Source organism: Vitis vinifera, chromosome 2 (assembly GCF_030704535.1).
Source record: "Vitis vinifera cultivar Pinot Noir 40024 chromosome 2, ASM3070453v1".
Lineage (NCBI taxonomy): Eukaryota > Viridiplantae > Streptophyta > Magnoliopsida > Vitales > Vitaceae > Vitis > Vitis vinifera.
The window spans coordinates 10,409,461-10,434,003 of record NC_081806.1 but is presented as its reverse complement, the minus strand read 5'-3'; the positions used below and the strand labels follow the sequence as shown (position 1 = coordinate 10,434,003).

General features: G+C 31.8%; 1 protein-coding gene across 2 annotated transcripts; it reads right to left on the bottom strand.

Annotated features, from left to right (window-relative positions):
* Positions 1-8,346: 8,346 nt before the first annotated feature.
* LOC100242080 (uncharacterized) lies at positions 8,347-21,444 on the bottom strand. 2 transcript variants are annotated; one of them, XM_010664733.3, is made up of 5 exons: positions 20,424-21,444; positions 19,064-19,100; positions 17,053-17,289; positions 16,174-16,221; positions 8,347-9,237 (listed from the first exon to the last, which is right to left on the bottom strand). In XM_010664733.3, exons 1-5 carry the CDS (start codon positions 20,738-20,740, stop codon positions 8,644-8,646), a joined length of 1,233 nt encoding a protein of 410 aa, XP_010663035.1. In that variant the 5' UTR covers positions 20,741-21,444; the 3' UTR covers positions 8,347-8,643. The 2 variants fall into 2 exon arrangements, with proteins under 2 accessions (XP_010663035.1, XP_010663039.1); XM_010664737.3 differs by lacking the exon at positions 8,347-9,237 and adding an exon at positions 12,369-12,479.
* Positions 21,445-24,543: the final 3,099 nt, after the last annotated feature.

Here is a 24,543-nt window from a genome sequence, read left to right as displayed (position 1 = left end):
TTTCCAGTACAGTCAATCTAGGTCTCTCCTATTCGCATGTTTTTGTAAATTTGTAATAATAGTAGTATTATAATTGCATAATATATCCTTCTCTTTTAGCCTCTTCTACACTTAATTTCCAATTTTCTTTCTTTTTCTATATATATTAAAAATATTTCCAAAATATTTTTATTTTTTTCTGCTATTAAAAAAATAAGATAAATAATTATTTAATAATAATAATAATAATTTATATATATATATATATATATATATATATATATATATATATATATATATATATATATATTTGGGGGGGTGGGGGGGGCTGGGAAAGGCTTATTCTAGAAAGAAAAAGAGGAGGAGGAAAAAGTAAAGCTCACGTGTGTTGACAGGTGGTAGTCGACAGCCGCAAAGGAACTCTACTCGGCAGCGCAAGCGTGTGATGATGTGGCACAAAGCTTCATTTTCTATAATTCCAACAATGCCCTAGGCATATATTCTAACTTCTCCTTTTGCCATCGTAATTTTTTTTTTTTCCAAAAATATTTTTTTCATTAAAGGAGGAACAGCGTGGCATCTGCCAAGGAGAGAGAAAAAAAACAGGTTTTCAAATATCTTGAGCTCGATCAATTTCTTTAGATTCTAATTAAAAAATATCACACGTCATTACTACTCAAGCAATTGAAAATTTACCTTATCCACAATTAATAATAAAAAAATTATCTTTGGGTGAGTTAGGCATTTATTCTTTTATTTAATTTCATCATATTAAAAAAAAAGTAAATTAAATATTATTAAAATTCATCAAAATTTTATATATTTTTAAATTATTTAATCTTTATATAGAAAAGTAAAACAAATAAAATGAGTTTAAAGAAATATATAAAAACAATTTATTAAGTTTAAATCTTTTTTTTTCTTCATTTTTTTTCTTTATATTTTTCCTCTATGCTATCTTTCTTTTGCATTTCCCTTATATTTTTCTAGAACCAAATATAGTCAAGTTTAAAATGATTTATAATTATTTTATGAAAAATATTATTCAAAATTATGAGTTATTTGATTAAAAAAGTTATTGAAAAACCAATTTTTAAAATCTAACCCTTCATCCAATTTGGTCTTATTTTGACAAAAATATTCATATTATTTTTTAAAAAAATAACCCTTTCTTTTAAAGTATGTCAAAAATATGTTATAGGATAAATTCACGAATATGATGACTATTTCATCCATTTTAATCGATTAATTCTAAAATCATTACCGTGTTTCTTCTTAGATGAGTTCGCATTCCTTATTAGTTGACTTTTGACATTTATAAATAAATTGTTTTTCCCTTAAATTATGGCGAATCCATCTGCTTGTCTCTAGAGACACACTTCCTTAATTTATAAATAAAATAAAATTAATAATTAAATTATTTTAAGAAAATATCTTTTGTTTATGGAAAAATATTAAATCAAAATAGATGATGATTAAAGAGTTTGAATGTAAGGGAGTTCTAGAAAGAGAGACTTGATCATGGTCCAAGGGAGCATGACACATGACAGCACCCTCTTACCAAATATTTGGTGCTTGGATCATTTACATAAACTCCATTTCACACTGAGACCCCAGAAGAATAGGCCAACAATTTCCTTCAAATCTCATGAATGATTTGAATCCAGCTGCCCTTTTACCATTTTCAAGGTTAGACTAATCGTAATTAAGTAATAATAAAATAAATTATTATAGGTTGAATAGTCATTTCCTAGAAATAATATTATTCTTATTTTTTTATTTAAATTAATATTAATAATAATAATTTTACTTAAATAATCTAAACACCATTTTTATGGTTCAAAAATTTATGGGTCGTTTCGTCATGTTTTCTTAAATTTGTTTTAAAAAAATTATTTTTATTTTTAATTTAAAAATAATTTTTAAAAATAAGTTTCAAAAAAAAAAATCAAATCAGCTTATGTTTTTCTTTTATTTTTAGATGACAACAGCCATTTTTTTATGTAAAATCTTATAAAATAGTTAAAATTATAGAAAAATATGTAAAATAAAATATTTTAGTAAAATTAATTGATTATTGGGTAATGACTCTAATATAATATTCTTTATAAAATAATATTTTTCCTCTAATTTTTTTTCACCTTGAACACAGGTGAACGAAAACAACAAAAAAAAGGTTTTCCTAATTTTTTTAAGATCAATAAAAAACTTAGTATGGTTTTTCTCCGAATGAACTTATCAAATGACGAAGAAAACAGAACAAATCTACAATTATAAGTAGAATTTATGAAGTTCTCTCTTTTTTTATGAAGCTTCCTGTCCCTATGAAATTGTTTTTTGGTCGATCATCTCGCAAGTTACCATTATTCATATGTGAAATTAGGCCATTAGATTTGGAATCCCCTAAAATTTAGTTGTTAATTCAAATCATTTGATTTATTAATTTAACAACTTACCTCCTTAATTAAAAAAAAATTATTAGGAGAATATTTGTTTTTTAATTCCTTATTAATTTCAATTAAAAGATTTTATTTTAGGGACAATTGTGTTTTAGACCTACTTGAGCCCAAAAATTAAGTTTTGGTCTATATAAATTCACTATTTAAGTCCAAGACCTAGAGGAAGTGTGAAAATTGAGAAGAAGGATATTAATTTTTTATTTTTCCAAAAATGGCCTTTATTAACTATTAAAAAAAGAGAGTAAAAAAACATTAATTTAAATTTTATTCCTTTTGTAAACCTCAATAAAATTTTATTTAATTTAGTGATTTGGAAAAAAATACACCCTTTCCAAAAAAATAAAAATAAATTATTATTATTATTATTATTTAAAAATCAAACATCTTGGAAAATATATATTTTTAAAATTATATGTAAAAAATAACTAAAAATATGTCAAAATTATTTTTTTTTAAATGATATTTTTTAGAATATATTTTTAAAAAAATTAGTTTTCTAAAAATAATAAATTTTCAGAATAATTATTTAAAAAAATTTAAAATCAAAAGGTTTGTCAAATATTGTGGTAGAAAATACTCAAAATAGTTTTAAAGGGTATATTGGTCTCTTCACATTTTATATCATTCTTATTAATTATACAACTTTTATGGGTCAAATCTTAATTTTTGGGCCCAATTGGTTCCAAAACACAATTGTCCCTTTATTTTATCTGCAAAACTAATTTTATAACCTTTCAAATTTTATCACGTGTCACCTTTTTTTAATATATGCTTATATGTCAAATGTGTCACCTTTTTTTAATATATGCTTATATGTCAAATGTGTGATTCATCACTTGTCCAATTCAAATCTTGTTAAATTGAAATGTTACAATTTAGCGATAATTTAATTCATTTAGGTCAAGGGTTATTTTCGGATCAGATGACACCTAACTCAGTAAAAAACAGAAGAAGTTCCACTTTGAACATTCTTCACAATTTGCCTTGCATTTTCTTCCATTCTGACTTTTTCCGGTCACCATTATGTTTTGTATTTCTCTCTTTTGCCGATCATTTCTAGGGCAGTCACCATCTCCCCTTTTTTCTCTTTTTGCAACTCTCCCTTCCCACATGGTTTTTTTCTAAGAAGATGACGACAAAGATGAGAAATGTGTCAATGTAACCATTACTTTTTTTTGGAAATGGTGGTTAGCACAAAAGTGTTAGGTGCCTTCCCACTTTAGCTTTGAGAGGTGATTTAACCAATATCAAGCATTTTAGGTAAAGGATTTTTACCTGTGTTTTTAAATTAAGCATTTTTCCTTTAATACTCAAATTAAGCATTTTTAAATTAAAAAAAAATTAATGGCAACCCTTATTTTTCATTTTAAGAATATTAATTAGTAATATTTGTATTTCTAGGTCACGTGACATAAATAAATATTTTAAACTATAGAATAAATTAATAAAAGGTCATGTCAACCGTTAATTTAAATTAAATGGTAGGGCAATGCCGTTAATCTGGGGAGATGTGAAGGGCAGTTTCGTCCAACTGAGTATCAAAGGTTGGAGAACCCTGACGGCTTCTCTCGCGCCAAAATCGGTGGGGAGAACGTTGCGTGGGGAATATCCAGACCGCGTGCCACGTGGCGGATCCCACGCCCACAGGACCGTGTGGGCCCCATACGTGGTATTTGGGCTGCCGGCTGCTTTTGTTTGTTTTAAGGATCAAACCCATGGTGATGTTCCAATCCAAACCCCGATATTCAAAATGACAGTTGTTTATTGAATATAAAAAATTCATTGACTAAATATTTATTAAAAAATTAAAATCTAATGACCTAAAAATATTTATAAAAAAGTGTGGTTTGATAAATTGACAAATTACCATTGATTTAGTAATATACGAAATTTCCTCAACTACTAACATGAAATGGAGGTTTGAAAGTTATGTTTGACAGTAAGAAAATATTAAAAAAATTCGAAAAAAATGATTTTTTTATGTTTGTTTATATTATGGAAAATATAAAAATTAAATTAAATTAAAATTTATATATTTAAAAATTATTTAATTTGATTATAATAAAAATAAATAAATAAAATGAGTTTAAGGAAACATATAAAAATAATTTATTAAATTTAATTTAATTTTTTATTTTTTATTTCCTTTTACTTTATCTTTTTAATTTCATTTTATCATATTTTCCTTCAAATTTTTCCGAAATAAAACATAACCTTAAAAAAATAATATGGAAAATAAACTTGTGTTTGGAATTTGAAATAGTGCATCAAATCATCAAATTTACAATTAAAAAGGTTGGAAAGAAACTTAGAAATAAAATAAAAATATGGAAGTGAGCGAACTTCACCAAGAATAGGCAACTCTAAGAGAAAAATAAATAAATAAAATAATTATATATATATATATATATATATATATATACCTACTCGTCTATCTTACCCTATGCTATTTTCTGATATTTGTGTTGAACCCATTATTAAGCAAATCAATCTTAAAACATCATTGAGGGACTTATAGTTGATGACTAGTTTAGGTGTTCCTCTTTCAAGTTCAGCTTGTTTCTATATATATATATATATAATTTTACTATAAAAATATATAAAATATAATTAAAATTAGTTCAAAAAACACAATAATTTTAAAATCCTTTTAAAAAATAAAAAAAATAAGTAAAATAAATTTAAAGTAATATATCAAATTAATTCATTTTTTTCTGGTTTTTTCTTTTCACGCTTTCCTTTGAATCAAACAAAACCTAAAATGGAATTATGAAAAAATACTAAGGGTCCGTTTGTAGTAATTATAGGAAACGTTTTTAATATTCTTAATACTTAAAATTTTCATAATTTAAGGATTAGAAATATTAGAAACGCTATTTAGAATTATTGTGCTCTAAAATTAGTAATGTTCCAACCTAGATATAGCAATGGATTTGGAATTGAAGTTACATAAGATCTTCATGAGCATGAACATGAACCAAATGATGAGGAATCGGATAGGATCACATAGGACTATAGGAGGACTTGAGGATGATCCAAAGCGTTTTTTTTTAATTCTTTATTTCTTGATGTCAGTTCCCCAATCATTTGAATTAATGTCGCCATACATCATTTCAATTCCACACGCATCTTTTACATTGTAACAATGTATTCCTCCATCATCCTCCCCCACACGCGGAAAGGATTTGAAGGATGATTTTATCAGACTAATAAAATATTAATATTGAAGAATAATCCAGTGATTGGTTCCTTGTTTTTTAATACCAAATGTTTGGCCTGCTTGCTTGCATTTTAAGCATTTTGCTACTTGTGAGTTGTTGGTTTCCACTGCAAGTTTTAGGATTTGGTCTGTGTGAAGGAAAGTTCACATATTTTGAATTCTTCCTCAATACCAGGCAGCAGCTGAAGAAGCCCATAAAAACAATAATAAATAAATAAAAAGTGATTTGGAGTCTTCTCCATCACTTGAAACACTCCCAATAATAACGTGGGGTTCCTCACCACATGCCTCTTTCAAACTCAAAACCCTTTAGCCGTCTAGGACAAGCATATAATCCATTCGGAATCATTCCATCTAGGCAAAGATAAGTTCTATCTAACACTAAAAGTGAGAGTGTTCATTTCTCCCACAGGGCCAAACAAAATCAGCAGCCTGGACTCCTAGACAGGAAGGACTATACAGTCCAGTCTTTAAGACCTTTGGCATGTGTGATTAATCACGCCTGACGTTTGAGCGGCCGATGAAATTCCATTTAGCCCACAAGTCCATGTCAATTAATTGAGACACATAATTCCAAACGTTAACAGGCTAAATGGATAGACATTTGCACGGTCCGAGATCTTGGCATGTCAGTAGATGACACCTGTCAGTCGCCCTGAGAACAATCATCATTATAGAAAGGGGTTGAGTGCATAGTCAACACTATAGTAACGGTGTCATCAACTCTATATAAACCCTCCAAAAAGCACGAACAAAACAACACATACGCTCACTTTCTCCCAGAAAATAGTTAGAGTTACTCTCGTCTAACTTAAGCTTCGGAAGGGGTACAGTTGGGCAGACTCTTTAGGAGGCACGAAGTAAGGAAGAAGTTTGTCTAACTTCAACGAAACTAGACGAACCTGACTCTAATTGGCTTACCATCAACAAATACCACTATTCATGTTCTTCATTATTTCTTTCTCAAGATTATTGTTGGGGTTGTATTTTGGATTGAGGAATCACCTCTCTTTTCACCTCCTTTGGCCCCTCTTCTCAAGCCTCATCTACTAGCTCTAACACCTGTTTATCAAATACACGTATGTATGTGTTCACTACACAAGAATGAAAAGTGGAAATAAAAATTTCATTCCTTTTCAATTTCATTTTAATGTTGGATAGCTTAAATGAATGAAAATGAAATTAAAAGTGATCCAAATGAAAATGAAACTCCACTTATAAGTGAGATTTCAATCTATCTCAATTATAGAGTATTTTGATTTTCTAATGCAAATTATTTTTAAAATACTCTTCAAAAACTAAAAAAAAAATGAGAGACTTTTTTTTTTAGATAAGTTGTTAAAAATAATTTTTATTTTGATTTTGAAAAAAACCACAAATTGTAAATTTAATCTATATAATGTAAACTAAATTTAATTCACGATCTTATTAAAAATAAAAACAATTTTTAAATTACAAATAATTTTTAATAAAATATGAATATTAATAATATGATAAAATCATAAATTATATATTTTTTTATAATATATTATAAAAAACATAGATTAAAATTAATTGATTTATTTTGTTAAAAATAAATAATAATATTTCAAAATTAATAATTTTAAATGTTATTCATATGATTTTAAAAATATTATAAAAATATGGATATTAACATCTTATAAAAGAATAATTAATTTATTTTGTTATATGTAAAGAATAATTATTCAAAATTAATAATTTCTAATACCATTCAATTTTAAATGTATATAAAAGCAAATAATTTTTTTTTTAAGGTATAAATAAGTCAATTTTTATTATATGCATACATTTATTATTCGATTACAACATTTTGAATTATTTTATTTAATCTATAATTAATCAATCAATTTTTAAAATTTTAAATTATTTTTAAAATTTAAAAAAAATATTAAATAATTTAAAGCATTAATTATTTTTATTATTTTGATAGTCATATATTTTTTAAGTTTTAAATTACTTTTAAAAATTATTAAACTCGTTAATAAATTTAATATAAAATCCCACTTGATTTGAAATTCAGTTTTTCTTCTTTATTTTACTTTATTTTTAAAAATTATTTTAAAGAATAACAACTAAAGAGTGATATAATTTTTTAAAAATATAAAAACAATAAAAAAATAAAAACCATAAAAAAAACATCTAAGGACTTTTCTTAAAATAAAAATAAAAATATATTTCAAACTTGTACAATGTGAGATAGTTATAAATAAAAATAAAAATAAAAAATATCTCAAACTATTTATTTATTATTTTATTTTTATTTTTTTTTATTTTGATTTCTATTTTAACCTAAAATTGAAATGGAAACAAATTATCCTTTCAACCTTACATTATTCCATACATCCAAACACAACAAATGAAATTACCAAATTCATTCCCATTTGAGAGGAAATAGAAATATAAACAAAATATTCATTCCCATGTTGAGTGGTACGTGATTTTCCCATCTTCATAAGAAGAAAAATGCAAAATCTAGAGAGTCCAGAAGGAGATGGAAGCATCATTTTATGCTCCAACTGGTCCAAACCTAAAACCTATCATATGAGGCTGCAGCTTAAGCAAATGTATTTGTCCAATTGTTCAGACATGTCAAATACATATACTGGGAACTGTCTGCCACACTTCATGTGGCCAACACCTGATTGCCTTAAAAAAACCAAAGGAATATGACCTATCAAACAAATTTTCAAACTTAAAAAGCACTACAATTCAATGTCTTGAAAGCTTCAAATGGGTAAAAATTTGCTATGGTAACAAGGTTCATTCAACAGGGAAAAAAATGGAAAAATTTTCAACACAGTTGATATAAAATCACAATTTTAAGATACACCTGGGGAAACACCTGATAAAAACTGTTGTTCTTTTAACTCTGAGAGACTACTTCTTCCTCCCTGCTCATCCACTACTGCACAAGATTTGAGGGGTGTTAGCAAGAGTTCAGCAATCTATACAAATGCCTCACCATCAGCCATTCTGCTTCTCCTCCGAACCACAACATGCCCCAACAAAACATCGCCAAGAAAAACATTTTATGCAGCTGGGCCTTGAACATTCTGGGCATTTAGGTCGCCAAAAACATTTTGTGCATTTGGGTCTCCAACAACACTTCGGGCATCTGGGTCGCCAGCAACACTTCGGGCATTTGGGTCGCCAGCAACACTTTAGGCATTTGGGTCGCCAGCAACACTTTGGGCATTTGGGTCGCCAGCAACACTTTGGGCATTTGGGTCTACAACAACATTTTGGGCAGCTGGGCTTCCAGCAGGCTGGGCATTTGGGTCGCCGTAGTTTAATTCTACAGCACCATTTAGTAGAGATTGCTGTACTGGTATTAGATCTCTTGTGCAGACCAAGACTTTCGCGGATCTTTTTTAGGCGAGTTGCTGTTGTTATATTCTCCATTTCTTGGATGAACCTGCAAAGATGGCGGATGTAATCAGGATATATCTCCAAGTTGCAGTGCCCACCTCCTTTAATCCATAAGGGTTCATATGGTTCTCTCGCCATTTTCCATAGTCCATTGCCATGTAACCAATTTACCACATCATCTTCAGTACCCTGTAAAAATGTTATCCAAACCCATATCAAGATTTCCTGCCAGCAAGTAACTCTAATTTGGAGAACAAATTTTACCAGAAGCATTCATTAAACTTTGGTTCAATGCAATCCATGACAGTTTCCCAAAATATGTAGCAAAATTTACAACAGAAAGAAATTGTCTAGTGTTGGACCTCAGACCAATAAATATTTGAACCAGATAAATTAACAGTATCTTGAGCTTGCAATCTGATTTATGGGATGATCTTCAACCTAACACACTCAAGGTTTTAAATATGAACAAATGAGAGCCTTCTTAAGCAGATACCAGTGGCCTCCCACAGTCATACCAGCTGTTATCTGCCCACATTACAGTATGGTGCCTTCAAAGAATTATAACAATATAATCGAGGTGTAATTCAGATAAAAAAACTCAATTAATTGTCCTTTGGCTCAAGCGGTTCAAGCAAGAATGTCCACTAAAAATAAAGTTTGACATCATATAAACATATACACTCAAGTTTTACCATTGAGACTAGCAACATCATTTATCATATCCACTATCATAGCTTAACACACCTATCATGGCAATCTTTTTCATACCATTTTGAAGTGTTTCATAAATTCCAGCTGATGGCTCAACTTTGGAATGTCACCATAAACCAGTCTAGCAATGTGTATAGAAAACAATTTTGCAGGGGTTTCAAAATTATCTGTTCAATCACAAAGTCTTGCTAAATCTAAAATTTAGCAGTATTTCTGATTAGGTGAAATTTTAAATTTTCATTATGAAAGGTTGTTCAACCTTCTCCAACCACTAAATCCAAGATGATGCATCTTCCTTTCCTCTAAAATTTCATGGTTTGTTTCTCGCAAAAATGTGTAATTCAATGTCGAAGGACCAATAGCCCTAGTTCCACACTATATGATTTAATTTCTTAAAGCACGCCTAGGCCCCGGACTCAACCACTCCCTAGTTATAGTGCCTTGCTTGCCAAGAAGTACGCCTTATTGGAGAGGCGCACGTCTTCCTACTTTATTTTTCCTTTTTTGACACCTTTGTTCTAAAAAATTTCTAACTATATATTGAAATTTATATAATTTCTTTACTTTGTTGTTGAATGATTCTTTTAAATGTTTGGAATCTTAATTTCTGTTCTTGGATTCGATTTTTTTATCATATTTTCTAACATTGATATGTACCCTAAGTTGCATTTCACCTCACTCAAGCATGTGCCTTGTGCTACACCTAGACTTTTTCGCCTTAAGTGCGCCTTGCACCTTTTAAAACTATGGGAAAAACAAAAAAGAAAACAAGTAGATCTAGGAGGTTTGAACCCAAGACCTCTTGAAACCACTTACCATGTTAAACAGGTTAAACAACTGCGCATCTTAAAAAGCTTAAACTTGCATGGAACAAGATGATAATGCATATCAAGCTAACAATGAATACTTCACATTCTTAGGCAGTGACGGTAAGGCATTTTGACAGGTTCCGGTTATGGAGTCTACTTGTTTAGATGTTTTGCAAGGGTTGCAAAGCTTTGCCTTTTTTTCCCCCACTTTCATTAGGATACCTCTTCTCAATGGTAGATAGATGGTTAACTGAGTCTAAGAGAAATGGCTTAATCTTTTTTCACTTGTTTGCAAAATTGATTGTGAATATTCTTACTTTGGACCAGTTTATGCAAAAAGAAAGGATTTTATCCAATTGAATTTGTTGCGTAACCAAGAAAAATAATCCACCAACCACCTGTCCATTATAGAATGGCATAGAGTTTATGGTCTTCATTATTCCCAACTTCTGGCATCATTGGGTGCTTCCTGAGATGACTTAGAATACCTTGAGTAGTTGGTTCAAGTTGATGGTGAGGAAGGTGGATTATAACTCCACCACGGTTTTTTTTTGTTGTATTTGGAAGGAACACAATAGAAGGATTTTTTATGGCTTGAATTGATCAAAATTGCAACTAAAAAGTGGTTTTCTTTAATTCTTTGCTGATGAGCAAGAAGATCAGTAAAAGATGGAAAGTTTTGTTTTTTTTTGGTAAATTTCATTGATTTTTTGGGTGGTAGTTGAGTGAAGAGTCTTTTGTTTGTTGTCTGGTCTTTTCAGACTCTTTATACACTTGAGCATGGGTTCCGCCCCATTCCTGTCTCTTTACAAAATTTTACTTATCAAAAAATGGGGAAAAAAAATGTAAATCAAGCTTGCAGTCTACTCATTTTCTTTTACTGTTGATATTTATTATACAGTCTGGTGATTTTTAATGTCCTCAACCATCAAGGTAGGTAGAACTCAAGGATGTCACTTACTGTTTTAACTATAGATCAACATTCAGCTGTGTGTGACCTAGTAGCAAGTTGGCACTGATCGATTAACTGCTAAACCCAACCTAGGATTGTTCATCTAAGTGTAATAATTTGTTTCTCATACTAAAGTATATAGTGTTTTTTTTTTTTTTTTTTTTTTGATGGGTAAAAGCACAGAAAAAATTTTATATATAAAAAGTGTAAAGGGCGCCCAAAGGCCAACCCAAAGCATCATAATAAAGCATATATAACATCACAACATGTAGAATTATCCACCCAAGTATAGTTTCCCACAATCAGAAGCATAAATAGAAATCAAAATGTACTTTTTGGCAAGCTTGAGAGAACACCAGCTAAACAAGAATGCCAAAAACTGGTATACCTTAGGCTCTGCCATAAGTCATGTCTCAAGCAATATGTGAAGCTACTGTAAGGCCATTTCTCAGACATCCCAACAGAGACCTGAGCATGTAGTGACTTTTTAACTGAAAGAAGGGCTAGGGATTAACTCTCAAAATACCCAGGAAAGAAGCATAAATGGTCATCCTAGATTGGTTGGTATGGCAATTTGTTGCCAAGAGTAGGAAGTGAGTTTAAAAGATGGCTCCTTTGTGCCTAGTCTGGTGTGTAATGAATGATTTCTTTATGAAGCAAGACCAAGTATTAATTTAACCTTTAAAAGAGGCATTTGTGACCAATGGATCCTAAGGGGGTGTGCCAACTTGTCTAAGTTAGATTTTATTGCAAGTTGGGTGAAGATTAGGACCTATCTTGCAGGTAGATCCTTTTGCATCTTTGTTTTGATTTTTTCTTTTTTATGTTTTCAGAGTTCACCTCACCTCTTTTTTTGCTCACAAAGATGCTACCTGCCCAAAACATTGTTGTATCATTTCGACCAATGGTCTTATCATCTCAAACTTTGCAGTTCAGATGCCTGTTTACCTATTATCCTGCCAAGTGTGACAAAAGATTCATGTTACAACAAATTCTATAATTTGAAGTGTCACAAGCATATTACCCTACTTTGTTGAGCAATTCCACCTTCAAGCTTGGATATCAGTTAACCACTACAAATTTACAACAGAGTCACACACTATTGAATGATGAGTTGATATTAAACACTAGATGACTACTAGAGTCTCAGCTACATTGATGATCAAGAACTCAAAAAATACATCAATCTCCACAGAATGCTAAAAACCCATAAAGAGAACATGTAAAGAGTTAGCTTGATTAACCTGTACTGAATTGCTCTTGAAAATGAGTTTCAAGGGGGTGATCAATGATTGGTCAGTTACAAGTTAACAGCTATAGCAACAACACTAGGGTACTGGCTAAGTCATGGTCACTAGTTACACACAACCCACTCTGAGCGCCACACTACTCGTAGGATGAAAATTCATAAAGAAATATGTTAGATGTAGAAAAATGGGAGAGAAGAAGAGGGCTTGTAGATATCCAACTTCCACTATTTAAAGTCTTTATTGGTAACTATAATGAATTCATTGATAACCACCAAATAACCACTTGCAATCATGCGTCCCCACTCCCCTTGCATGTTTGCAGCGTCCTTGATCTAAACCCTGTCCTTTCCTGATTATAACCACATTTTCCACTTCCTCAATTGCTCCCACTTTCTACCTCCCAATTGCCCTCAGTTCCCATTTGTCGGTCAAGAAAGTGAGTGCCAAGAAGACAACTCATCTACAAGGGACTCTTAATCATCCAAATGGATACAATATGGTGAAAGCACCATCTATAGCATTTGTATGCATACTCTAAAATATTCATGCAGAAGACAGAAATTTTTTTGACATGATTTGAGCATTAGCATTTTGAATGGATTGCATAAAAGGGTTAAAATCCATCTCCCTAAAACAAGTGGGCTAGCCCAAATTCTCAAAACCATTTATTAGGTTTGTAGTGAGAAAATGTTGCACTATGATAACTCACACCTCAAATTTGGAAGCAAATCTATTAAGCTTACCAATCCATGGTCCTCAAAACACAACCTGTTCTTCCAAGAAAATTGCTAAAGAGAGTCTTGTAAGATCAACTCAAACAAAGAAGTTCAAATATTGTGCCAAAGAAAATGAATGGTAAGACTTAATTAAGATTCAGTCTGAAGAAGGATTGGTTCAGGAATAAGATACCTTTGACCACCAGCCATGAACAGAATCTTTAAGAAAGCATATGTATTTTCCAACTTCTCCACAATCTCATCAACCTTTGACCACCAGAAAAAGGCTAAGAGCTGAGAACTCACTAATCAGCACAGAGCCCAACAAACAGAACCAAGTTCCCATGGCTGGCAGCAAGAGAATGGCCTTCACATATTTAAAGAAAACACCACAATTCTACTATATAGCCACTCTTGAATGACAATGGTCCTCTGCCATCAACACAATATGCTATGTATCATGCAGAACCTCTTCTATAACTGCCCATTTCCAATTGCCCACACTCCCAGGTCTCAACTATAAAGGACATGATCTCCAACTGAAATTTTTCTTTACTCAGGTCTCTGTTGAAAGGCTAGAATTTAATAAAAGTGCATCTGCTTCATCTATTCTGTTCTTTCATTCTTCTTCTTTTTTCTTTTTCTTTTTTCTTTTTTCCACATAGGAATTAGGCTGATTAATTTCTTTGTCAACATCTACTAAGAGTAAGACTAGCATTTCTTATTTACTTTAGTCAGTATGTTAGGGATCAACAACCTGTATGAACAACAAAGCTCCAAAAGTTCCTCTCTTTTCTGTGTGAGAGTCTAGAATCCTTGTCTCTGTCATAAACATGACATTGCATAATGATCCCACTATTTAGTGAACATGCATATGCATGAGTGTCAGGGGTATGCATTGTCATTATTGTTGGTTGAGTTTCCTGAAAACTGCAAGTTAGAATTAAACATTAAACAGCTATGCCCGAGACTTGAGACTTAAGATTCATCCATACAAACAAGCACAAGACTTGAGAGAACCCTTAGATCATAAAATTAACTTGGCAAATATTCCCTTCAAGAACATTAAATGGCACAACAACCTACAAAGAGTGATAAGAAATCCTAAAGATTATAGAAAAGCAATCAGGATATACAAATTTAGGAAGTTGTGATTTACAAAGCAATCAAGAACTTGCCATATAACTTGTAAATAAGCAATTTGAAGCAGGTGGTCAAAACTATTGTGTAAATTTTTATCATACTGACTGAATGATTGAATTTTAATGATATAGGCCTTCATCACACATATTGAAAAACTTAATAATCGTTAGTGAGCAATTGATGGGTATCACCTAACATATAAGCCCAAAAGTCAAAATTAAGGACAATTCATGCATCCAAAATGAGTTTTTAATTTTTTGATAGGTCAGTAAAAGTAATATTGAAAAGCACCAAAAAGAAGCGCAACAAAATACACACAATATATACAATGGCCTTCAAAAAGTGCCAAAAAAGGAAAGGGAAACAAAAAACTACTCCCTCCCTCAATCCAAACCGAACCAATCAAAAAACAACATCGAGCCTTCGCCTGTAAACAGCTTGGCCCAGGATAACAAGTTACAATTTGCAAGGTCAGACGAAATAATAGAATTGACCAAATTGCCTAAGGGGGAGAGAAACATTTTTTGCTCCTTCAAACAATCATCAAGAACAGAAGAATCTTTTTAATAAAAATAATGCAGATAATCAGTGCATTCTGGTTTGAGTTTATAATTTTCAAAAAACATACAGTAAGGCAAAGAAGATAATTCACAGATCTCAAGTCCAGTGATGCATGGTTCAAAGCATAGGCATTGGGAAGGAAACGACTATGCATCACTTACAGTAGTATCAAATGACACATCATTCATGTTGTCATCACAATTATATTGTTGAGATGACCTGAAACATCTCAAAAGGAATCCTCTTGCCAAATTTCAATCCTAAGACATGAATTTTTATGCCACTTTTTTTTTTCTTTTTTTTTTTTCCATTTTTTTGAGAATAAATTAAAACATCAAGAATATTAATATAAATGTAGGCACAGATCTCAAATGATATATTTTGGTGTCATCTTTAAACTTGTGCTGTATTACCATTATCCATTTTGACACATTTGTCATGGAATTTAAGATGGTTCCATGCAAAGATCAAGAGATCAGCCACAAGCATGGGCCATGCACCAATTAAAAGGGACAAGCATCATGTGAATAATTACTGTGGCAAGGACATTGACGGCAGTGTGAAAGGATTGAAACATCTTATGGAAGGTGTGTGAAGGAAGTATCAGCCAATCTGACTGTAGTATGTCATATTTTTATGAATGTTTGGATTGCATTTAGATATTTAATATCCAAACACAGAGTACTACCATGGCAAGTTACAGATAGTATCAAAATGGAGTTTTGGTTTGTATCATTTGTCAGATATGTTGTGTTTTTTCTTATTTTATAAGTGGTGCTCTATTTTTTTATTTTCTTTTTCATTTTTTTGGATTTTTATTGGAACTATTTTTGGATTTTTCAAGTGCTATTTTCTGTATTTTCATTGTATTTTACCTGAAGGACCAAGTCACCAATATTGAGTTGAATGAAACCAATTTGATATCAAATCAAAAAGTTCAAACTATGCTATAATGACTAGACATGTCAAGAAACACTTACATGTATCACTAGCACAGGGCACTTCACCTTCCGAATTTTGTTCACATTCTGCATATTTATCAGAAAAGTTAGAAGTTCTAAATGGCAGGATATATATATATATATATATATGAAGACAAAACAAAGCTCAAATCTAGCTTAGTAAAATTTGACCAGTCAAACAATGTTCATCAATAAAATTGCAGTACACCCATAACCAGTGCACACACTTGGAAACCTAGAAAATTCCAGGAAGCTATTTGGAGACCATAGAATTAGGCCAGCTTTTTCAAAAACGCTTTTTATGGTTACTCTAGATGAAAGCAACTCAAATCTCACAAAAAAAAAATGCATTTCAAGGATTTTGAATCCCTGCATACTTCTTCTCTCTATTTACTGAATCCAGTTTCCACAAAATGGACAAGGACTATGGGCAGGAATGATTTCAGAGTATGTAAACAGCCTCCAGAAGTCTGATACTTTGCTTATATTAAGATTCCTAACTGTTAGCATTCCGCATCCAATGGTTAGATCTAGAAATCAACCGGGAGATACTACCAAGAAAGGCCAAACAATCATATTTTGCAACAGAGTTTTTTTCCCCCCTTTTTCTTGTGCCAAAACACTTACTACTATCTTCACTCATGTTGCAAAAACACCAATTCCATGTACAATGGGCACTTCTAAATTTTCCAATATCATAGCAGAAATTAGGCCCCAACTAGATCGATGTGATTGAACTACATCAAAATTAAGTCAAAAACATAATAAAAATAATAATAATGAAAGAATGAAACCTTTTTCACATGCCTGCTAGAATGCTATTTACAAACTTTCTAAGATCTAACAAATTCCTGATGTCTAAGTTATAAACAATACTGGTCAAGATGAGCTCCATACCTTATAAATATCAAAGCAAAGTGTGAACTTTACATGGCACAGCACACGAAGGCCAGACAGAATGGCGCTATGTAGAACTACACCTCGCAGCCTTGGCAATTGAGCAGCCAAGTGCAGTGTTGGCCCACTCCCAACTGACTGCCCATACAAAATTAAGTCTTCCTGGCTAACTCCATACTCAGTCTCAAGACATTCATAAACTGCCTCTATGTCAGCATAAGTATTGGATTCACTGGGCTGGATTAAAAGAAAATAAAGAACTATTAACAATCATTACTACAAAACTTTGAGGTTTCCAAAACAATGTAACCTGAGGAGCAAAACCAGATTAAAATATTCTTCTAATGGAGGATCACCATTTTCATGAATACCATCAAAATAGATCACATAAACAAAAAACATCAACCTGATCAAATAATTTAATATTGTTGTCACTTATTTACAGATTTGGTTCTTCTAGATAGTACTAGTGTATTTTCTAACCATCCAAGACATAAGGTTGCAAGATCTATCCAAAACCGAAGGTTAAGAATAGTCTAGAATGGGACCTTGGCTTCTATCATTTTAATAAGGAGCAGGTATTGCTTTTTTTCATTTTTCTTTTTTTGATAAGCAACAAATGCAGCTATATTAAAAAGCGCCAAAAAATGACGCAACAAAGTACACAAGATGTATACAAAACATGCTATAAAAAGCACATTGAACCGGAGAGAACACAAAACAACAACACACTCTTTTAACAAGAGCCCAACCACTCTACAAAATCAAATGAAGATACCTTCTTGAATTTTACTGAATTACTCAAAAATTTAACCCATTTTTTCTTCTCAAAATTAGTCCTTGAATTTTTCAAGATGCACAAGAATAATTGTTGTTATGCAATCAGGAGGTTCCATAATTGGACGTTGGTTTCAGTGGATCCTTTTATGATGGTTCTACAGGTTTGGAGGCAGTTGACACAGGACAGACAGGCAGAGATGGAGATTATCCAAGAATGTTGAATTTTCGGTTGAACCATTATTAAGGCTTTAAATAACAGAGGAAGCAATTCTTTTCCAGACACGGTAGTTAGGGGTCCTTGTGCACCTGATGAAGTATCATTTTTGTGTTGGCTGCTGAGTGGGAGAACTATTGACTAGCTGATGAAAAGGGGGTTGACTCGTACAAATTGGCACTGCTTGTGTTTATTTGTTTCTTCACCACTCTGTAGCACAAAATTTATGGTCTTTGGTGTTATGTTGGTTTGGAGTAGCACTAGTGATGCCTTAGAAACGTAAGGAAGTTTTAACAAGCTGATAGGGCAGCGTTGTCAATAAGAGAAGGAAGTGTGGAGCAGAACCATTCTATGTTTAACTTGGTGTATTTGGAGGGGAAAGAAGCCATAGGATTTTATAGGGAAAGTAGGTGTTTGAGTTGTACATTGAAGGAGGGTTTTATTAGATCCCTTCACTTTTGGTTTGTCAATTCTCTTGGCTAGAACAGTTTTTTCTTTTTCTTTTTTTGTTTTCATTACTATTATGATTACTATTATCTGATTGGAAATAACAGTTTGGCCTCTTTAGACTTCAATGATAAGATGGGGCGAGATGGGGTTAGACTTTTCTAGTGTTCTTGTATTTCTTTATTCTTTGAGCTGGCCTTTTTTATTTTTGATATGCGTTTCTTCTTTGGGATGGCTTATAGTTCATACACTTCATGAGCGGATAGGTTGCACCTCTATTGGCTTTTATAGATTTCCTATTGCCACTGGCTCATTCTATAAAAAAATAAAAATAAAAAATAAAAAATAAATAAAAAGAAAAAAGAAAAAGAAAAGAAAATTCCCTAAATCCAAAATTTGTCACAATGGTCCAACCCAGACTCATGGTCCCAACAAGAGACTTTTCAATTTGCGTATCCATAAAATAGTGGATTCCTGATGCTGCAGTTCCCCCTCTTATATAAGAAATAAAGCAGAAGCAAAATCATTTTGCCATGAGCCAATCTGATCCAAGAAAAGATGACTGCCTACCTTACCAGTAGAGGCTCCATAGCCAGAATAGTCATATCTGCATATTAAAATTGAGAAAAAGAATATCAAAATACAACCCAATCAAGGAAATGGCAGGCCAGAAAAAGAATTTGAGAAAAATAGGAAATGGAAATATATTGCGTTCCACCTGACCCATGGAATTTTCAAGAGGGAAAGCAAAATCTTGTCAAACAAAATTCACATGGGAATTGGGTACCATATCACATGCTAGATTCAGAGCTAGCACAAAAGGAATATGAAAACAAAGAAAAAGCTCAAATGTGAGACCCCATGTAATAAAAATCAAACATAGAAACACCATGCTACTCTCACAAGTTCATAAAGCAACAATGAGTTCCAAATGTTACATAAAAGCCACAGATCCACAAGAAGAGGAAGAAGAAGAAGAAAAAAAAGTTATTCCAGGATCTAAATTACAAAGATGATGTACCTTAATCTCCAAGAGAAAACAAGTCTGCCAGAAGAAGAAAAATGTGAAAGTGGAAGATAGATCTCACATTGCCCCAGAGGCACAACCCCCTAAGAGAAAAACACTGAGCCATGTCTCCATCCCAAAAAAATACAGTAAAAACCAAGCACTTTACTAGGGGGAAAATGAAATACATGACGAACATGAAAAGGTGGACAAAAAAGACTGGTAACAGCAACAAGACAACTATTCACCACCCTCCTTTACTTTTACTTTTTATCGTGAACAGAAAAAAAAAACCCATTTCCCACTATACACCTTGAGAAAAAGTCATTACTCAGAAACAGAGAATGAGCCTCATAATTAATAAACACCAGTCACGGATCTAAGGTCATTAAAACCAGACCCAAACATCTATCTCATGTTTGAAAGGCATCACATCTTGAAAGAAACCCATTCTAGAGAAAGGAAAACTTAACTTTACAAAGCACCCTTGACAGCCCACAACTCAGAAACAATATCCCTTATGAGATTAACCATTTCCAAATCAAGATTTGCAATAAACAATCTAAAACGCCAAACCCATGAGATCAACCATCTTCAAAACCAAAAATGTATGTTTACATAAAAGGGACCAGACGAAACACTGCACCCATGAGATTAACCATTTCCAGAACCCAAAAAATGTAAAAATGAATTTAGAAAATACATATAAACCCCATGACAGTAACCATTTCCACAGTCCAAAGAAGAAGTAAACAAAAAAAAAAAGGAATCAGAAAAACTCATAAACCCCGTGAGATTTAAGTATTCAAAGAATGTAAAAATGAATAGGAAAGAAAAAACACTGCTTTCCAGTAGATTAACCGTTTGAAAACCCAAAAAAATATAAAAATGAATTATTAAAAAAAAAAAAAACGAAGCACTAACCCCATGAGATTAACTCTAAGATTGACCTTGAGCTGAACAAAGAGATCATAAAGCTGGCCAAGGTCAGCAGCATTGCCATGAGAGTACAGAAGAGTGAGGCGAGCATAAGGGTTCCTCAGATAGAAAGCGACGATCTTGTTGCCACGCTTGGTATCGATAAGCAGAACATCAAGTGAACTATCGTCGGCAAGTGGGATCGGCATCGAAGAGGACACCGCCACGAGCCTGCCATCGTCGCGCTTCTTCACCTGGTACGTCGCCGGCGACGGCGGAAAGAAGGCGAATTTCGCCGCTAAACGCGAGACCATGCACCCCATTCCCCCCAAAATGGTGGCTGGAGTCACAACTCATTGACGGAGAAAACAACCCAAATGCATGTGTAGACAGAAAACAAAAGAAAGGGAGAGCGAGAAAGAAGAGAGAGCTTTCTGGGTTTGTTCTTAAATGTAGAGAGAGAAGGAGGGAGTGAGCTTTCTGGGCTTGTTTCGGAATAGGTATATATATACTGAATACAGAGAGAGGGGGAGAGAGAGAGAGAGAGAGAGAGAAAGAAAGAAAGAGAGATACAGAGATACAGAGGGGTGGGACTGGCTTGTGGGTAGGCTGAGCTAGTATTTTGAAGCGTTTTGGATGGTGGTGAGAGATAGTAAAAGCAAGGAGGGGTTTGCTTGTGGGTTTTTGTGTGGGAAACGAGAGATTAAAGTTAGTTTCCTCTTTTGTTTTTTTATTTTTATTTTTTTTGGATTTGTGTTGTGAAACTGATGGACTAATAGTATAGTGAGAGTAACAGTAGGGAAATGGAGGTGGGTGTTCTAGGGTTTTGGCATCTGAGTGTTTTGGCCAAATCGATGTAAAGATGAAGTAATTTTCTGGGCAAAGAGTTGCAGACTGATAGGGTAGAGAGCCACGCTCATGCTCTGAAAGAGAGAGAGAGAGAGAGAGAGAGAGAGGTGTTAAGGTGAGAGAAGCAGAGTGGTCAGTGCCTTAACCTGAAAAATAAATTAAATTAAAACCAGAAAATAAAAAAACAAAGAGTTCAAATGTGTGCATGACTTCATTTGTTTTGTCTTTTTAGGGGGAGAGAGAGAGAGAAGGGTGGGTAGCCGGGTAGGACTGTAGGAGGAGGGGAGGTCAATTTCACTTGTATGTATCTGTCTTTTACCCTGCCACCACACACCAGTCTTCTGGCTAATTTCTTCTCACTTCTTCTCCTCAACTTCTCCTGTTTCTGATAGTGACCCATCTCCCACCTCTTTTATTTTCACCTCCATTATTTCTCTTCTTTTCTTTTTAACACTCCTAGATGGCAGCACCGTACAATGTATTTCATTAAAAAACACAAATTCCCAAATTATAAAAAAAACAAAAACAAAACACTATTTTTGAAAACATTTTACAACTACCCTAAGATCCCTTGAGCAATTCTTTTATCCCTAATAAATTTGACTGATGATTTGAGTGTAGTTTAGGCTTCCTATCTTTCAATTTGGAAAAACATTTAGTAATTTCTAAAAAATATATTTCAATAGTATCCTTAGTGGCATCCCTACCTTTTGTATCATTAAAATATAATTAAAAATTAAATAATATTTAATAGTATTAAGTATTAAATTATTTATTTTTATAATATTTTATTTCTATTAAGTATTAAAAAATAAAAAAATTAATATATAATTTTTTCTCTTTAAAAAATTAATATATTTTATTTTTTTTATTCAATCAAAAAAAATTAAATAAGTAATAAAAAAATAGAAAAATAAATAATTTAAATTTTAAAAGTAGATTACCTTTAGGGGAAAAAAAGCTAAAAAAAATAGACAACCTTGTTTACATGTGATTCAAAAATTTTATTTTAGCTTTTATTTTTTGTTTTTTTTCTTTTCTTGAAAATGTCCGTAGATTAAGAAAAATGATTTTTTTTTTCAAAAAAATGATATTTGTTGAATTTTATTTGATTTTGAATTTTACTAATGTAAAAAAATAAAATTAAATAAAATTAAAATTTTCTATAACATACTTATATAATAAATATATTATTATATATTTTTATAGTATACATTATATTCTACGTACATATAACAACTCACATCCTATAAATATGGTTTATTTTGAACCTAAGGGTTATTATTGCTTTAAAACATATTTATATAATTAAGAGAAATTCATACTTATATAGTGTCACACTTTCTTTCCGATGCAAACATATTTTATGATATTATTATTATAAAATTAAGGTTTGGTTAATCTTGATTTTGATGATAACAAAACAAGGTTTAGAACTCATGATCATATTTCAAGTGTGATTAGGTAAGACGACTTCTAAAGTGGCAATCCAAAGACAAATCAAGCCAATGAGAAATCATGAAGAAAAAGACCACCTCCAAGAGAAGAGTTTTTCAAGATCAAAGTTTCTTAAGATCTCTTTGTAAGGTTGTTGGTGCACTAGGATTTCCATGCATTATTTTCCTTACTTATGCACCTAAATCATCCAAGAGTTATTTTGTTTTAAATATTTTTAAAATTAGATGATTTCATGTTTTCAACTAAAACCTTGTGTCAAATGTTGTTTCAAACTTGTTTAAAAGGTTTTAAGTTGAAAAAGTTGGTTTTTGAGCCAAAAACGGCTCAATTGGCTAAATCGGGTGAACCGGATGAATAGTAATCGGTCGACCCCTAGCTCAGCCGGTTGAGGGTATGAACAGTAACCGGTTGACCTATGAACAGTACCCGGTCGACCGGTACAAAATTTTCTCTCTCTTCCAAAATGCTTGTTCAACCGATCAAGGTTGAACCTCAACCGGTTGAGGTCCGGTCGAGGCCCAACGGTCACCTGCCAACATTAAATGCTAACGGCTAGTCAACCGGTCGACCCATAGCTCGACCGGTCGAACCTCCAACGGCTAGTTTAACTTTTTTTCTTCTATAAAAAAGCTCAAAACTTCATTGTTTAATAAGTTTAACCTTTCCAAACCTTTCTTGAATATATTTGAGCCTTGGAAAAGTGTTTTTGAGTGCACCATTGTTTCATAACTTGCATATCTTTAGTGCACCATTCAATCCTAGTTTTTCTTGTATCTTTGAACCTAAAGTTCTATTACTATGATTTTTGTGAGATCATTATTTGTATATCTTTGTGAGGAATTTTCTCAAGTGAGGGGTATCACTTGAGAGGTTATTCAAGAGAGGGATATCTCTTGAAGAAGTGTAAAGGGTTCTTGGAGCCAAAAGTCCAAGAGGGTGAATTGGAACCATAATCCAATTGTAAAGAGATTGGAAGCTTGGTTGAAGTTTTAAGATAGTGGAACCCTCACTCGATTAGGAGGTTGAGGAGAGTGGACGTAGGCAAGGAAGTGCCGAACCACTATATACTCTGGTGTTTGCACTCTCTCTTCCCTAACTCTTTTAAATTATATGCAATTGTGCTTATTTTGTTTATTATATATTTACATATAATTGTCTCTTATTTTTGCATAGTTTAAATTTGTGAAAAAGAGATCATCACCCTATTTACCCCCCTGTAGGGTGATTATCATAGTTTGGATTAACCTCAAATTCCTAACAATTATGTTATATTTTATCATTATTATTATTATATTTCTATTTTAAATTTTGTAATGAAATATTATAATTAGCTTATCATTAATTCACTATAATGAATTAGTCTTACATAATAACATATTCATTTATAAATAATCCATACTTAAAAATATATATATATATATATATCTTTAAGATAACATTTAATTTTAAATATTTTTATTGGTATTAATATTTTTTATATTTATATTATTTATATTCCTTTAATATGGTGGGTCCCATTAGAAAACCATTTTCACTTTTTTTTAAAATAAATTTTTGGAACAATCATGTTTCATATTTTCTATTTTTGAACTCAATTTTCCAAAAAAAATAAAAATAGAAAACACTATTCAAACTTTTTTTTTAAATAAAAATAAATTTACACCAAAAAATATATTTTCATGAGAGAAATTAAGAAAATTATAAATTGTTAGTATTTAATGAGGAGGTCATAAAATGTTATCTTGTTTAGAATACTTTATTAAAAACTTATCCATATCACTCTTAAAATTATAAAAATTTACAAGTTAATTACAAAATT

Bases quoted from the DNA above. Each gene is read 5' to 3' on its own strand.
- LOC100242080 (XM_010664733.3), bottom strand. From the start codon at position 20,740: ATGGGGTGCATGGTCTCGCGTTTAGCGGCGAAATTCGCCTTCTTTCCG. The intron at 19,101-20,423 runs GTTAGTGCTTCG...TTTAATATGCAG, and splicing joins CTTAGAGTTAATCTCATGGG to ATATGACTATTCTGGCTATG. The intron at 9,238-16,173 runs GTAAGTGTTTCT...ACATTTTTACAG, and splicing joins GCCCTGTGCTAGTGATACAT to GGTACTGAAGATGATGTGGT.